The sequence below is a fragment of the Ursus arctos genome, unplaced genomic scaffold (assembly GCF_023065955.2).
Source record: "Ursus arctos isolate Adak ecotype North America unplaced genomic scaffold, UrsArc2.0 scaffold_34, whole genome shotgun sequence".
NCBI classification, from domain to species: domain Eukaryota; kingdom Metazoa; phylum Chordata; class Mammalia; order Carnivora; family Ursidae; genus Ursus; species Ursus arctos.
The window spans coordinates 5,769,523-5,787,763 of NW_026623030.1; the positions used below are offsets into that span (position 1 = coordinate 5,769,523).

An 18,241-nucleotide genomic window follows, 5' to 3' on the forward strand; every position below is an offset into this window, starting at 1 on the left:
ACAGGCAGTCCAGCTCTTTTTAGGGACGGGCAGAAAGTGTAGCATGACTTACTGGCTTTTCTCTATGGGCCCAACCCACCTTTCCAACCCTAGCTCAGGCTACCTGCCACCCTCTCCTTCTCCCCATGATCGTGCTATTCTTGACCCTGACACTCTGTCCCTCTCCATGCCCTCCTGCACACCTCTCCAGAAAGCCACTATGACTACTGGTCCAACCAAAACAATTCTCTAAACTACTGAACCACAAACTACTAAAACTGCTTAGCTCTCACTACCCTGTGTTCATATTTATCTTCCATTTCTCCAGCTTGACTATTAGCACCTCAGTAACAGGATCTATGTTTTTCTTCATCCCACACAATTCCTGGTACAATGATCAAAGTAGTCACTTAGTAATTTTATTTGTAAATATAATAATTTGTATAAAGATAATTTTATTTTTCTATACAATAAATCATTTTATTTGTATAATTTGTATCTTTAGTGCTCAGGAGTACAATATTTTGATGGAGCAGCCAAGGAAAAAGACATGAGAAAAACTGGCAATTTAAGCTGATAGCATTTTTCCTCTTCTGTAAAAAATGTGCATCCAGCAAAATTCTTCCCCTGTGAGACAACCAACTCCAGCCTGGACCTCCACATCTATGTAAACCCTTTGAGGCTCACGGGAAAATAAACCAGCCTCAGTGAAAGGATGGCCTAACCATAGTTACTGAAGCAGATAAGCAGGTAAAACCACTCAGTTTAGGTTCCAAAAACATTTTTTGAAGAGAAAAGTTACTTACAGCTGCTGTAAGTGTCTCCGTTAATATTAGCATTCCTGGCTTCACTAATGACAATAACATTTTCTTTCTAACTTTAATCCATGCTAAATTTTAGCAAATATGAAATCAGAGACAGAGATGACCCAAACATCTGAGCCTTGGTACATGCTCACAGCCAAATAACATAGGCAGAAAACTGATTCTAGCTCATCTGAAAATCTGGAAGATTCCAGTTTGCTTTACCATAAGCACAATCAAAATAGCAGAACACTGAATGTTCCCTACAGGTGGGAACAAAGCAGATCAAGTAAATGAATCTTGTTCTTAAACGGGAACAAGGAGGAAGCACTCTGTGTTTTTCTGGAATGTGACATTTTATAGATAAGATTTCCTGTAGAATTTGAAGTTCTCAAAGCAGAGATGAAGGACAGCCTCATCATCAGAGTTAGTACTCTGTGAAGGGCATACTGTCCATCTGCGGGAGGAAATGTGTTGGTAGATCCATTAAAACCCACTTTCAAATGGAGAGCCTCTAAGCCTCGTTATGCAGCTATCAACAGGAAGTAACATAACCTTTGTTAACTCTATATTCGTGCCCAGTAGGGTAGGGGGAAGAAAATATATTCATTCAATATTCAATCATCTTCTGGCATCAACAAAGAGCAGGGAAGCTACAACCTTTCCCAAAGACTCCTGACAACAAAGAACCCACCAGTGACAACAAACTCAGAGCAAGTATCCCAATGTGACAAGTGAATCCAGCTTCCCTCTGGTGCCTGTGAAGAACTGGGGGAAAGGAGTGCAGTGGGGGTTGCTGGTCAGATCAGAGCAAGCTGCCCTCAGTCGAGCAGGGGACAAGTAGGTAGGAAATATCTAGAATCTGTAAAGATGAACTCACCTTTGGACACCTGAAAAATCCTGTTACATATGAAGAGTGACCCTGGCATTAGAGACAGAGGATAAAAGCCATGGTGGTCCACCTCCCCAAGAAATGGCCACACAATGAGTAGGGATGATGATAGTAATGATGCAATTATGTAGAGTATGCTTTACATGTATATTCTTTTACTCAAATTCTCATAGCAACCGTATATGGCAAGAACTATTCCCATTTCACAAATAGGAAAACTAAGTCTTAAAGGGGTTTAGTCACTTCCTTAAGCTAGAACTTGAACCCAAGTCAACTTGAAGCCACAGCCATGGTCTTAACCTTTGTTCTTATGTCTCCGGGCTTTTGTCTTAATCTCCCATTTTAGCTAAAAGGACACAACAAGTTTTAGTTATATCTGAACAGCAGGGACCAACCGTTTGCCAACAGGATCTTAAGGTTCCTATTAGGATAAACTTTTGTAGCTGCCTGGGCAATGTTGAGACATTTATAGATATAACTCCTTCACCCAGCTTTAAGCAAAATTAAAACATTCACATTGTTAAAAATGAAAGAAAAAGATATCTGGAAATAGGCTATAAAAACCAGAAAATACTACTCATGAGAAAGGGAGAGAGGTGGGAGGAAGGGAAGGGAAGGGAAGGGAAGGGAAGGGAAGGGAAGGGAAGGGAAGGGAAGGGAAGGGGGTTCAATACAATAAGAGGACTGCAGTTGAACTATCCTAAAGTGAAGGAGAAGCACCTTCAAGATACAGAGAAATAGTCTGCGAAGTGCCCCAGGTTAGAGGGCCAAAGGTTTGGTCTGCCTGCTTTTCACACAGAACTCTCCAATCCAGTGAAAGTACCACACAATTGTACTATTCTCTCCAGTTTATCATGTAATGTGTTTGCTGTTACTCAAGTCTAGAGAAACAAAATATTGCCTTTACATTGTTCTTTTCCTTCTAAGACCCACTGGCTTGAGTCTAGTTGACCTATACCGAGTACTTAGTACTAGCAAAATTCTAAGTGCTTTATGACCATCCCACTTAATCCTTACAATACCCATTCTCATGCTCCATTTTGCAGATGAGGTCACAGAGCTGCCCCATTATTAGGTGAGTGCTGTAGCCAGGATCCCAACCCAACAGGCAGACTTGGAGTGGGCAAGGCAATTCACTGTGGGGATCCCTGCCATGTGTCCAGGCAAACAGCATTATGCAAATTACAGTATTGATGACCACAAGGCTACTCAATTATTGCTTCTGGGAAGTCAAAGGAACTCTGCTCTCCCCAACCAAGATGTGGCACAAGGGCTTTGAAAACATCACCCCAGGAAACACAAGGACCAAATACCAAGAAAGCACGCTCCTAACCTTAAATTGTCTTCTCAAAGTATAGAGATGGGACTCTACAGACACTCAATATAAGAAAATACAAACTGACACAACAGAAAAACTTGACGAGAACTATTGCACTATTAGACTCTTGAATTTAGCAAGCATAAATAACAGGCTTAAAACTCACTAGGCATGATCATTTTCTGAGGTTGCCTTCAATATAAAAATTAAACAGGAATACAGAAAACCATTTCTTTAAAAAAAATCTCCTCCCATTTCACATTACAGTATCAGTATTTATGCAGTCTGATAGCCATAACAAAAATTCTAAATCTGTAAATAAAAAACAAATATAACTTTTCAAAATAACGTCAGTAAAACTGGGGAAAGAAGCTGAATTCCGCCAAATGATTTCAGTAGGACCCCATGAAGAGGAGCAAACATCCCTCCTGGATGTGTTATTGCAAAGATATTCTCATCCTTAACCCACTTCACTTAGTTCGAGAAAACAAGTTTCCTAAGAGAAGTTCAGCAGTGTTTCAAAGCTGACTTCTTACTCCTTCTTCTTCATAAAAAGCATGAGATCAAAACATCAATGAACTTCAAACTCTGATTTCACCTTTTCAAGTTCAAGAAATGCTCAAAGCCTCAGCCTTAGGATTCATACATATAAACACCTTACTTAACTTTTTTCCATCTAGTACCAAACAGAAAAACACATAATCAGAACCTTTTTTCAAGTCCCATATAAATTTTTTCTATTTTCTTATTTTAATTACATGATCAGTTATGAACTCTCCACATATCTTTCTTTGCTTATCTAAAATTATTTTAAAATGATTATTTTAAATCACTCTAAAAACTTTCTACAAAACTGACATGAAAACTAAACCCAATACATTATTTCTTATAATACAGTTAGTGTTTCTAAGATAAGTAGCCAAAGCCTATTCCAAAACACAGCACCACTGGCCATCTCTGAAAGTAGAATGAATTTTCCACTTTTAGACACACCACACCATCTTTCTATACTGAAAGAAAAAAACATTCCCTTTGTGAAAGTACAAAATCTCTTTTCTTAACCAAAATCAACATCCTTTCCATTTCCCTAGGACCCCACGTCCTAACCGTTTCAAAAACAGAATCCAACTTAATGATACCAAGGTAAGTAGGTGGGACTTACAGTTGAAGATGCCAGGAGGTGGGTGTTCAGTCACCAGGAGACAATTTTCTTCATCACTGTTGTCCCCACAGTCGTTCTGTTGGTTACAGACCAGTGAACCAAGATACAAGCATTTACCGCTGGTGCAGGTGAATTTGCACTCTGAAAAAGTACAACGCAGAATATAAAGTAGTCAGTGCAAGCTTGAGGGTCTTGAATTTTTTCTTCCTTCCCCATTTGTGCACTATGATAGTTCGGGAAATCAGTCTATCTGTAAATACCAAAAAACTTAGAGAGGGCTATCTTGATAAGGGCCTTCATTCTGTGAAGTACACACGACAGTGTCCCACCCAGGGGAACTGTGGGGCCTGCTGCAAATTACTCACCCCATGTCTCTAACCCAAAAATGAGAAACCCAGGGGCACCTGGGTGGCACAGCGGTTAAGCGTCTGCCTTAGGCTCAGGACGTGATCCTGGCGTTGTGGGATCGAGCCCCACATCAGGCTCCTCCGCTGGGAGCCTGCTTCTTCCTCTCCCACTCCCCCTGCTTGTGTTCCCTCTCTCGCTGGCTATCTCTATCTCTGTCGAATAAATAAATAAAATCTTTAATAAAAAAAAATGAGAAACGCAGGTGCTTTCTTTCCACGACCTGCCCAGCAAGTCATAGATATGGGGTTCTTATTTTGCATGAAAACATCTGTGGCAGTTTTCCAAGCCTCCAAGAATGTGGGGAGACTTAGAAGGAGCAGCTGGGGGTCCAGCAGAACTTGAGAGCTCAAGCTTAACAAAAGGAGGCTCATATATTTTATTTCCAACTTGTCGCTGGATGTTGTGAAGCTCCAGCAAAATATTTAACCTCTCTGGTATTCATTCATCTCGTGCCTCCGAAACACCAATTTTAACAGCAGGCAGGGGTAGCACTGACTTTATAATGGAAAACATAGGAAAACAATGTGTGTTCTCTGCAACCTGAGAAGCAACCATGCCAAGGGCCAGGTGAGTAACTTAAAGAATATGATGAAGCCCAGCCCACATCTCTATAGGCCACACTGAACATGGAATCCCTGAAATCTCTACAAATCAATAAATGCAAATGGAATTTACTTTTGTAATACTTTGAAATAAATTTGCAAACTTAACACATTACTATCAATGTAAGCCTTTAAGGATAGTGGAAATTACACAGTTATACATGTGGACACATAAACATCTGTGTATATCTTACACTGAATATCACCTTGCATTCTGACTGTGAGCTTTCTTCTAGGAGCACCCACAAAAGCTGGCAGAACTCACACCGTATGTACAAATCAGTGGGTAGAAAACAAAACCTCAGAAAAAGCATCCCAAACCCTTGCTGATGCTGCCTATCACAGCCTCTTCATTTCTCCTCTATTTTGTCTGTCTAGAACATGGGTGGCAGGCCTGGATCAAATACAGGGTCTTTTCAACTCTAAAATTCCATTATTCAAATAAAAGATTGGGCATCAGCACACCAAGGCCTCCTCTAGCTATCCTCACAACAAACGGGGCTGCAAAGAGAAAGACCCTTTTACCTGTTGCAAAGAGACAGAGAACTTAAATCTTCAAAGTATTTCTGTGACCCAGTATGAAAGGGATATTATAGTTTATTTGTTCACATTTTCCTAAAAGAGCACAGAAGAAACCAGCCCACCCCCTGACCTAGTTGAGAAGAGCATGTGAATGTAGCCCAAAAGCACGTCTACAAGTTCATCACTGGCCACGGTGTCCAGGTTAAAAAATCTGTGCGTTAAATGTGATCCAGGCCATGTGGTAGGAACGCTGCTGATGCCAAGTGCTCTTCCAAGGTAGAAATATTAAAATCCAGCTGTTTGAAATCACATTTATGAAGTGACTTTTTTTTTAACTTAATGGAAAAAAGGGATGTCAAGAAAAGAATTTATCTTTCTTTCCAAAAGAAATATTAGAGTTCAGATTAATACCAAACATGAAAAGGACATTAGCCAAAAATAGGCTGATGCTGTTGAAATGGTAATTGGAATAAAGGGAATACTAACCTAAATTGAATTAAACTCCAACTAAAAGATTAACTATTACTGTGCTTTGCAAGGATCTCAGGTTAGACTACCACGTTCCAGTTTGCGTGGAACTTTAAACCAGCAAGAACATGAAACCACCCCCACACTTTATTCGTTTCCACTTGATCAAGGGAGACCGGTCCAGACAGCAAACCATTTTCAAGGAAATGAATTATGTGATTCATTCATTTATATAATCAATATTTTAGCCCCTTCTCTGTTATGTGCCAGGTATTAAGACATGGAAACACAGAGATGAAAGAGCGGCCCTCTTCAAAGGGCTTACAACATGAATTTTTTTTTAATAATGTGAGAAGTGACCAATATATTTTTTCTTTCCAAGGACATATTTTCCTTCTTCATATCCTTCACATCTAGAGTGCCGCCTGGCAAGTAAAACGCACTCAGTGAATCACATATTTGTGGAATAAATGAATGATCTAATCTAAGCCTCGTAAGAACTCTGTGAAATAATTAGGGTAGATATTATGCCCATTTCATAGATGAGGGAATTAAGACTCAGAGATTAAGTGACTTGCCCATAATTAAACTCCTAATAAATGGCAAATCCAGGTGTGTGTCCAAATCTTCCAGCTCTGGTCTCAGGCTTTCTCCAGAGCTGCCTCACAGTTTCCAACTCTGCTTTCATGAATGCGTAACATTCATTTGTAATGAGGATGCCCATATATGTAAAAAGGTTCTCAAAACAGTTTATTTTCTTAATAGGCTTAACATTACTCAGGATGCATTAACAAGGCTTTTGCTACTGATTTGCTTAGAAAGCTTTTGCTTCTTAGATAATTGCAAACATCGATATCAACCCATAGAATTTCAAATTCAAAGAATCTAAATCTTCTCAATGGTAAGTCATTAGCTAAATATCAAACTAAAGGTCTTTCCATTACATGACCACTTGAATCAAAACAACTAGATTGAAATTTTGAATCCATTGACTTCTGGATGTGATATAGAAAATACTAGAAAATTGCTATAATGCTATTAAGTGTTAAAGATTCACGCTAAAGCTGGAACGAAATTGCAGAGTAAACATCTGTCTAAGGTAACATAACTGGTATCGACAGAAGCAGGTTTTCTTTTTTCTTTTTTTTAGTTTAAATTCAACTTAATTAACATACAGTATATTATTAGTTTCAGAGGTAGAATTTAGTGATTCATCAGTTGTATATAACACCCAGTGCTCATTCCATCAAGTGAGAGGCAAGCTTTTAACTGGATCCTGACTTACAAGGCCACCTCCACCATACTTTGCTATCCAAAAACCCAGTGTGTTAAGGCGTTAGTGAGTAGTCCTCTAATAACCAAGTTATTGTGACATTTGAAACAAACTAAGAACCCTAGATGAGAGGTTCTAACTTTAGCTGTGTACTGGAATCACCTGGGCATCTTTCAACATTTCTGATGCCTGAGCCCCAGCGTAGGCAACTGCTCTCAAAGGTCCAAGGTGCAGCCTGGGCAACGGTTGTTACCAGAGATCCTTAGAATGACTCTGATGGGCAGCGAGGATGAAGAACCACTGTCTAGTGAGAATGTTATCCTTAGATAACTCACTTATATTAAGCCCCCTTTTTAGCTAATAGTGTTTTATTGGAACGTTTAGTTGGTATTTTCTAATTTACTAAAAACTTCTCTCTTAAAATAGGCAGGTATTTTGATGATTCCTGGACAACGAAGCCCAGTTGCTACAACTCTGTACTACCAATAAGGTATTTCAGAAGGTTTGGGACCACAGGTGTGACCCCCAAACTACATTTTGACCCACTAAAGACAGAAAACATCCTCAATGAAATAAACCTCAAGTGGGAGAAAGAAGATAGAAGAATAAAAAAATGTTTTCTTACTATATTTCATCCATTCTTTGTGGAACTTGAGTATTCCTTCCAATCCTGAAGTTGAAGGATATCAAAGATTATTTAAAACATTGGAAATATTTTGGCTACAAATTCATGGTGACTTCAGATGGGTAATACTGGAAGGGAATACAGAAGGAACAACTCGGGAGCTTAGTTTTTCCTTCAGGAGCTATAGACATAATTTAAAAATCTGTAATACTTAAATAATTCTTCTTCCTTAAAGTTGGGACTTTTTAAATGAATAAAACGGCATTCCTTTCTGCCATAACTCTATTTCTTGTGAAAAAATTTCCAGAATCAGCAACAGATTTTAGAATCACTAATATAGTCTTACCAATAGAGAATTTCCTCCAAATTTAAGGTCTTCTTTAGTTTTTCTACATTCCTACATAAAGCTTTCTGATGATTTTATGACTCTGAATTGTCATAGCTTCATAAAACACTAATGCTACGAGGGCCCTAGAGACACAGTGGTCCGAACTCTCATGTCACAGATGAGGAAATAGTCCAGAGAGAATTCCTGACTTATCCAAAGTCAAAAATGAACTCCCTGTAATGGAACAGCAAGCCCAATATTTCTATCAAATTGAGGGGAAAACTTTTTTGTCCTAAATATCACTCTAATTATGAACAAACTAATATTAACCAGTTGGAGTACACCATGTGAGAGAGAAAAAGGAAAAGAATGATTCTGTGAATCTCAAACTTACATACAAAAAAAAATTTTTATTAAAAAATTGGGGGGCACCTGCCTGGCTCAGTTGGTACAGCATACGACTCTTTATCTCAGGGTCATGAGTTTGAGCCACACATTGGCTATGGAGTCTATTTTCAAAAAAAAATTTTTAAGGACCAGTAGCTTAACAATTTTATATTTTACACCTAAACTTGGACAGGATTCAAAGATAAATGCTCAATCTTGAACTCCAGGAGAACAAGCTTGCATCTCAGAGACGAAAGTTAATCCGCTTGGTAGAGTCAACATTCTATTAATTAAAAGACAACAAAAAGTACTTGAAAGTTGCTAAGAGAGTAGATCTTAAATGTTCTCACCACAAAAAAAGGAAGGAATTAGGTGATCTGACCCAGGTGTTAGCTAATATGATAGCAGTCATCATTTTGCAATACATAAGCGTATCGAATCAACACGCTCAATCATATCTCAATAAAGCTGGAGGGAAAAGGCAACAAAACATTGGTTTCAATTTTTCCTATACTCTTTCTTAAAGCTTTAGTTTTCACAGATACAATCTCAGTCACAAAATAAGGACCTATATACAGTATTACATCACAGCTGTACAATCAGCCTTTTTGTGTGAATTGGCAAAGTAGTCTATGATAGCTATTTCTGTTAAAATTCATATAGCAACATCGACTCATTCAGTTCACACTTCTATCATTCACAAACCTGAAAACTGAGAGTGATTCTGGCTCCAACATTTCTGACATTAAAATCTAGAATTATCTCTCAGTAATGGGGGCCTTCTCAATGTACCTACATTGTGAAGAACAGAGATTAAACTTAGTTGTTAGCAACCTATAGGTGAAGAATTAATAGGATGCTAAAATTAGTATAAATAATTTTACCACAACCAACATAATTTTACATTTCCCAGCACAGAGATGACAACGATATTTTTATTGACTTATACACACATCACCTACTCCCCAGCAAGGTACAGGATTACTTATCATAAAAGTAAAGTTCAATAAAAATGAAAAACAGTGAGTAAAAGACAAAAAACATAAACCAAAAAATGCAAGGGAAATGAGAGAAACTTTGTGACTTAAGAGAGCTCTAGTAACTGGTCATTAAACTGAACTCCAAAGAAACAAGCTGCCACAGAGACAAGGAAACCAGAGGCATGGTGGTGAGCCCTTGGGAGCCAAGAGTGGTAGGCATTTCAATTAATCAGAAACAGACTTTCTTCTGCTTCTAAGGCTTAAAAGGTCTGTCGCCGATGTTATTAAGGGATGCTATACACAGTATGGAAGCTATCTCAGATAACCAATTTTGTCAAAAAGGAAAAAGGGCTCCCCATATGGTTATTTCCTTTATCAGCTTTCAGTGAAGTTAGAATACGGGAGTAGTTCCTATAAGCCAGAATGACAGCACCAGAAAGTAGTGATTTAGCAAATTATGAAGATAAGGCTTTGAGAATCTTCAGAAATGAAAAGCTAATCCTTAGGGCTATTCTCAAATGTCGGCTTTTGATAGCATGTGAATGGAATAAGGATGATAATATGCATATTCTCCTACAAAATTTGTTAATGCAAAGAATACATTTTGAGTAACCTGTAAGAGACTTAGAATCTCACATATTGACAACACTGATCTCTTTGGAAGTCTGAGGGAAGAGACCTGCAGAAGTTGCTTGTGCCTTGCCTGATATCACACGGTGATCTACACAGCATGCCGAAAGTCAAATGTAAAGACACTGTATCACTGATGATGCTCTCCCCTCCCTCAAAGACAGAGCTGACTCTCCTGGTTATAAATTTGGAACAAAGGGGAATTTAATTAGAAGGTTTATATTCTGTGTAATGAATTAAGTTACCCACAAGCATTTAATAAAAGTCATATCTTAAGTGGTGCAACCGAAACCATAGTTGTCCTTCAAAAAGATGAATATGACGTGATAAAAGGATATTTGCCCATATAATAAGATTAACATAGAAGAGCCTCCCATTAAAGATAGTAATAAAATTTTTTAAAACTCAAACCATTTTATGATATGGCTTATCGCTCCCACTATGGTGCTGAAAGACGATTTTAATGTGTCTGAAATTATCTAAGAACCGTAAGTGAAAAATGTGCTCTTAAAAGTCCAAGTTATTTTCAGGCTTTAGACTTCTAGTCCTACAATTACCTTTTAGAGCAGCTTTAAACATTGCACAACTTTCATCAAAACACCGTAAGGCATTTTAAAAGTCAGTAAAAGTCGTTAGGACTTGAATTGGCAATTCAGCACTCTGTCTTTTTTGTGTTTAAAACCAATTAATGAATGAATTTGTTTCTGTGTTTTTCTGTAAAGAAAATGTGAGGAGGTATTCTTACTAGCTTCTTAGTGCAGTACTAAAACCAAGCAGGTAAAAACTACTTTAAAACACTTTGAGGAACAAAGTGTTATCAATATATGCAATGCACGTGGGAACACAGTTTGAAAGGATGATGATCAAAATACAAACAGTGTCTACCTCTGGGTTCTAGGGTCACTAAGTAATTTATAAGTTCCTTGACAATTTTAAGTACGAGTTTATAATCAAGAAAAGTATAAATCCTATTTTAAGGGGGAAAATCTCAGTAAAAATCTCTGAAAACCAAATGTTTGTAGAATTCTAAATCTATCAAAATGTTAACTTTAATGGTACTAATAAAGTACCTAATTCCCCATGGCATCATTCAAACAGAAATCCAGACAGATAGCTCCAACGTCATAAGGATAAACACTATTTCAGTTACTTTTCATTTCATTAAGTATATACTGACCACCTATCATGAGTAGAGCAGTAGTAGCAGAAGGGATACCAGTAGGCAGTATCTGCCCAAGTAAATGCCTGATGGGAGTATCTCCCTGAGGGGAGTAACTGCCTGATGGGGAGTATCTGCCTGAGGGGAGTAACTGCCTGATGGGGAATATCTGCCTGAGGGGAGTAACTGCCTGAGGGGAGTGGCAAGTGAAATAGGCCTGCCATGAGGTCAAGCCAGGCCTGTGGAGGCTTGAGGGCCACTGGACAGAAACCTGCTTTACTATGAGAACTGAGGCATTAAAGAATATTAAGCACACGGACTGATACACTTCGACATTTTAAAAAATATTTTATTGCAGTACAGTTTGTTTAAGAGTGTCTGTGTGTGTATGAGCAAGAGAGAGAGAGAGAGAGAGAGAGAGAGAGAGAGAGATCCAGGTCAATGGGTTTATACAAAGAGAAAAACAAAAGAATGCTCATATAACCAGCACACTGATCAAGGTACAGAAAAGGCATGGGGTGGGAGTGTGGTTCCTGGGGTGTTCAACATTCATTTTAACAGGATGTCACTATACGTAAAAATAAGGTAGGGGAGGTAGGGAGCAGGTCATGAAGAACCTTGTATGCCTTACTGAGGACTGTTAATGGCTCTCAGTCTATAGGTTTTAAATAAATGTATTTGAATGAAATGGTAACTGGACAGTATTGAGCATTTAATATATACTCACCAAGACTAACCTCAGATAATGGTTTTCTTATTACTTTGCTCCACTGAGTAAGCAGCATAAACCACAAGACTCAACAAGAGTTTTTAAGTTGTCCATTAACTGATGTTTCCATATGCATTTGAGGTATACAGCCAATGAGGACTACACCCAACTCCCAGGACCAACATAAATGGATGCACAAGTGTTTCACAGCACAGACCCAGGCCCCAAAAAGGAGACCCACAGGAGCAAAAGGGAGGCATTTATCCTTGGGTATCACAACTCCTGGGCCTCATGCTCTTTCTCTCTAAGCCAGTCATTGCTTCATTCATTCATTCATTCAAGAGTCCCGCACTGTTTGGGACAAGGAGCATGTCCATAGGCACCAAGGACAGACATAAAATAGTCCACGGTCGTGAAACTCAGAAAACTGGCTTCTTTTCTAGTTCTTATATATTGTGTTTCTCCTTGGGCAAGAATCTTAACCTCTAGATTCCTGCTGGTAAATGAGGTGTCTGGATTAAACCAGTAGTTTTGAATCTTTACTCTGAATAACTAGGTGTTCCCCCTTTGAGGCCTCAGGATCATCTGCAGGAGATGGGGGTGGGAGTAGGGTCAGTAAAGGAATCCTGGCAGTTCCACTAGGATCTGCTTTTAGGTTAGGCTTTCCTCTGAGATTTCCTTGGAAAAAGGCATCCCCCAGCTAAAAATTCTGAAAGCCACTGAATGTCTTAAACTCTAAAAGTCCTTTCAGTTCTTAAAATCCATGATTTAAGAAAGCAATTTTAAAGAATGAAATCCCATTTTAGCCCTTCGGGACTTGTGTTGCCTGATCTTGATTAGCCAAATTATAGGTGATCTTTAAAATTTCTGAATTCTGGATATTTTATACAGACTGATTATCAACACCATCTCTAAGGGATCACATCAGCTATACCAACGTGCTATAACTTTCCCCATCTTTAAAATAAAAATGCTTTTCTCCCCATTCTCTGCTTTCCTGCTCCTGTAGCTTAGTGCCTCTAATCTGTAATTATCCCCTAAAAATAACTCCACTCAGACTTTGATCCCCATCACTGCACCAAACCTGCTTGTCCAGGTCCCCAGTGACCTCCATGTTGTTTGCTCCAGTGTGGGCACCTCAGGCCTCATCTTACCAGACTGCCTTTGACAGAGCTGATCAATCCTACCACCTGGAGCCAACTGCTCCATGCATCCAAGGACATGTCCTATTGCCTTAATGATGACTGCTTCTCCAAACCTCCTCATCCGGAGGGCACTTTTGGGTGCCCAGGCTCACCCTCAGCCCATTCCCTTGAGATCTCAAGCAGTACAGTGTCTCCGTGCTAATAACTCCCCACAATTATACTGGACCTTCCCACCTCTCCCTAGGCTCTCAATTCCTCCAATCACCAGCTCAACATCTCCATGTGGAATGTAATAAATATTTGAACTTACCGGGGCCAGAACCAGGTACCTCCTTTTCCCATGCAAACTGGCTCCACTCATAGCCTTCTATATCTCGAAATTTCATCCTTCCAGTTGCTTAGGCAAAAACACTGGAGTCATCTTTGACACTTTTCCCCAATCAATTAAAAAATTCTATTAGATTCACCTTCAAAATACATCTGGAAACTGGCCTCTTCTCACCACCTCACTCCAGTCACCCTAGTCTAAGGTGCCATCATCTCTCAACCAGAATACTTCAGTAGTCTCCTAACTAGTAACCCATCTTCTCCCTGTCCTTCCCATCATATTCTAGTCCCAAGAGAGCAGCCAGAATGTTCCTGCTGAAATGGAAGCCAGATCAGGTCTCTCCTCTGCTCAAAACTCTCAAATGCTGCGCACCTGGGTGGCTTAGTCAATTAAGCGTCTGCCTTTGGCTCAGGTCATGATCCTAGGGTCCTGGGATCAAGTCCCACATGGGACTCCCTGCTCAGAGGGGAGTCTGCATCTCCCTCTGCCCCTTCCCCCTGCTCGTGTTCTCTCTCCCTCTCTCTCTCGCAAAAATAAATAAAATCTTAAAAAAAAAAAAAAAAACTCTCAAATGCCTTCATTCAGAGGGAAATCCAAAGTCCTTATAATGAACTCTACACAACCCTCCATAATTGGACTCTCCAACCTCCCTCTCCTCCCCTTAGTTGGCTCTGGGCACAGTGGCCTCCTCACTGTCCCCTAAACACACAAGGCTCACACACTTGCTGTTCCTTTGCCTGCAACACAATTGCCCAGGATATCTGCTTAGCTAACTCCTTCACTTTCATCAGGCCTTCACTCAAATGTCAACCTCTCTGCAGGGTATTCTCTGACTACTGTGTTTAAAATTGGAATCCCGGGCACCTGGGTGGCTCAGTCAGTTAAGCATCTGCCTTCAGCTCAGGTCATGATCCCAGGGTCCTCCGATCGAGTCCCACATCAGGCTCCTTGCTCAGCAGGAAGCCTACTTCTCCCTCTGCCTGCTGTTCCCCCTGCTTGAGCACTCTCTCTCTATCTGACAAATAAATAAATAAAATCTTAAAAAATAAAAATAAAATAAAATAAAATAAAATTGGAATCCCTTCTCCATTACACCCGCCCCCCCAATACTCCTGGCCTTTCCCATCCTCCTTTCCTATTTTGTGTTTCTCCACAACTAATTTCCATCTAACATTGTATTTAAATATACGCATAATCGTTTTTCCCCCACTAGAATATAAACTACATGAAGGCAGGTAGGAATTTCTGTCTGCCTGGTTTTACTGAGGAATCCTCAGGGTCTGAAACAGGACCTGGTATATCATAAGTAGTCAATAAATATTTGTTAAATAAATCAATGAACAGAAATAAAATCTCGTTCAGAGGTTTGTTTGTTTTTTTTTTATAAGATTTTATTTATTTATTTGTCAGAGAGAGAGAGCACGAGCAGGAGGAGGGGCAGAAGGAGAAGCAGGCTCCCTGCTGAGCAAGGAGCCCAATGCGGTACTCAATCCCAGGACCCTGGGATCATGACCAGAGCCGAAGGCAGATGCTTAACGAACTGAGCCACCCAGGCGCCCCACATCCAGAGGTTCTTATAGGAAACATAATTAAGTACTGTAACCCTTTGAGTGAAGAAAGTTTTCTCTAACTGAGCAAATATCCTCACTAGGGATATATATACAGAAAATGAGGTAGAAAAGAGACAAAAAGGGGATAAAATTCAAATATATTATTAGCAAATTATGTATTACTTTTTAAGGCAAAGAATTAGTTAAAATTACAGCCAGAGTAGTTTTTAATTACCTGTGGTCCCCATTTATGGAATTATTCTCTCTCCAGTGTTCAATGTCATAAATATTTAGGCTTTTTCCATCTGTCCCTTCCCAGTCATCTGGCTTAATTCCTAAATCACAATATTCTCTCTCAGTGCAGCCTTGTGTGTTTTGGAGAGAAAGCCCATTGTCTGGCTAAAGCATTGGACTGTTTGTTCAGGAAACAGCCAGCTCCTTCCCTGACAGCTTCCAGCACCCTGAGAACTGGGTGTGGACATTGAGTTCTCCACCTGTTTTATTTTTTAATGTTTACATTCAAGTTCACAGGAGTCAGGGAGTAAAGCAGGTATTTATCAATTCACGGTACTGCTGATCCGGTTTTGTCCTCAAGTTGACCACAGCTAGTTATTTTCTATTTGGGTACAAACTGCCTCACTTTCTTGTCTCGAGCCTGACCAGACTGCCTGCCTGCGGTCCTCCAACTGTCACATACCCTTTAAGAAATTTCCCTTCCCTGAAAATTTATACCTTCTGAGACCTCCACAGATCCAAACTCACTAACCTAAAAGTGCAACAGGGAGATGGCTATATAAACTCTTGTGTTCTGTGCCTCCTTTAGCCAACCCACACTGGAATTTTGAGATTGTATCTTTATACTTTTTTAATGGTTAATACCATCTACTGTAAGGACAATGTCCCTTGCCCCAGTCAAAGAAGGTTTGTTACATTTTGTTTTGTCTTATTTCCCCTATTGGTTCTTTGGAAGCCCTTCTTTGTCCCCTCAAATAAACTTCCCACTTCAGGCCTTATTCAGCCCTACTGTCCTCCAGGATAAGCTGATGACCTCCTACCCATGATGATGCTGTATCTGGGCAAGTCTCAAAGCTCCTTCACAACACGCATGGCCTTAGAGATACTCAGTGTCAGTAGACAGAGCCATCCTTTTATGTCCAGAGGAAGATCTTCAGATACTTAAAATAAGGGCCTTTGGTTTCCATAACTAATCAAATTCAAAACAGGGATTAATGTGGGTGAAAAGCCCTTGCCATGTCCTCCTTCAAATGCCATATTTTAGAGGGAGAAAAACTAGCAGGGGAATCTTGGCTCTCAGCAGGAAGGTCCCAGTGATCCAGGACCAATCCTACCTTGGACAGGAGAGATGCAGAAAACTGCAGCCCTGCACTCTACTGCTTTATTGGAGAAAATGTTCTACTTCTGACAACTGAGACCAGGTGAGAATCCCAAGATCCACAAAGACAAGACATTTTTTGTCCTGAATATGCTCATTTCAGGCCTTTGATGAAGAATTTCTTTATAGTCCCATCGGCAAACTAAGGACTTCCTGAATTTTTTTGCCTATCTACCCAATAACCAAAAAGAGATTATTTCTGGTAGACTTAAGGAATTTGATTAATAATCTGAACAAGGGTCTTAAAATCCATCTTCTTCAATGGAACACTGGTTGATAAAATTCTTATCTTCTGCAATTAACAACTAATCTGTCATTCTGCTCAATTCTTCCCTGAGGGCATGCCCAGTTGGGAGTTTATTCCACTTGTGTGGTATGACCTGATGACCCAGCACCCAGGAGCTCTGGAGACCCTGTTGCTCTTGGTCATCTGTCCTCAAATCTCCTCCCATTATCCCTCTACTCTAACCTTCATGGAATGGTGTCTCCCTTCATAGGCTACAATCACTTTCAACCTTTGTCTGACTACCCTTCTGCAACCCCCTCAAACAAAATGGGCCTCAATAAATGACCTACTCCAAAGATATGTTCACCACTGCTGCAGCTGAGACCAGATCAGCTGGACTGATAACCACAGCACTATCAATGATTCCATAAGTACAGTAGCACATGATGAGAACAATTCATCCAGCTCCCAAGGCCATCTGCTTCAGTACGGAAAACCCATATTTGTTGTCACTTCAGCTCCAATGTTCTTGCTGAAGCTAACCCCATTCTACCTTGTTCTGTCCTTAATGGAGACAGAAGCAAATGGCCTCACTTAAATAACCAATCACACCCTCCAATATGGTTCTGGGGTTACCATTTTTTTTGGGGGGGGGGGTAAAGATTTCATTTATTTATGAGACAGAGAGACAGAGAGAGAGAGAGAGGAAGAGAGCATGCACTGGGGGAGGGGCAAAGGGAGAGAACCTCAAGTGGACTCTATGCCAACCATGGAGCCTGATGCAGGGCTCAAACTCATGACCCCAAAATCATGACCTGAGCTAAAATCAAGAGTCAGTCAGGTGCCCCCTGAGGTTCCTCTTTAGCTTTCTCATCTGCAAACTCCAATTTCTCATATTTGTCCACATTACTGGTAGGAGTAAATACACTAAATGGACATGAAGTGGAGTTTTAATGCTATTTCACAGCCAATATAGGAGGTTTCCTCAATACTACTTCTGTACATAAATTTATAAAACAGCAATAATAATGGACAAAAATAAAAGACAAATGTGGCATACAACCTGAGTCCTCAAACATACAGCAAAAACAAATTAATAAAAAAAATACAAACTAAAGTAATTTTTCTGTATATTCAAGTAAAACAAAACACCCTATTTAAAATGTAACCCTCCTGACCCATGTCCAAAACTACCTACCTATGTTCCTTGCTTTTTATTTTCTACAGCATGTAACACCTTTTAATAAGTCCTACAATTAACTTTTTGTATTGTTTACACCCTCTGATCACTAGAATTTAAGTCTGTCTGTGTAGGAAATTTTTAAGGTAATATTTAATGTTATTTCCCTGAGAC

General features: G+C 39.7%; 1 protein-coding gene across 39 annotated transcripts in view; it reads right to left on the minus strand.

The window, feature by feature from the left end:
* LDLRAD4 (low density lipoprotein receptor class A domain containing 4) overlaps positions 1-18,241 on the minus strand; it is a 421,884-nt gene that overhangs the window by 194,409 nt on the left and 209,234 nt on the right. For 23 of the 39 annotated variants that reach the window (XM_048221588.2, XM_044379514.3, XM_026486239.4 and 20 more), the window contains 2 exons: positions 8,053-8,097; positions 4,155-4,295 (listed from right to left, as the gene is read on the minus strand). In XM_048221588.2, coding sequence (XP_048077545.1) covers positions 4,155-4,295; positions 8,053-8,097 — 186 coding nt within the window. The remainder of the gene's footprint in view (positions 1-4,154; positions 4,296-8,052; positions 8,098-18,241) is intronic. The other 16 variants (XM_044379520.3, XM_057305866.1, XM_057305872.1 and 13 more) reach the window with 1 other exon arrangement.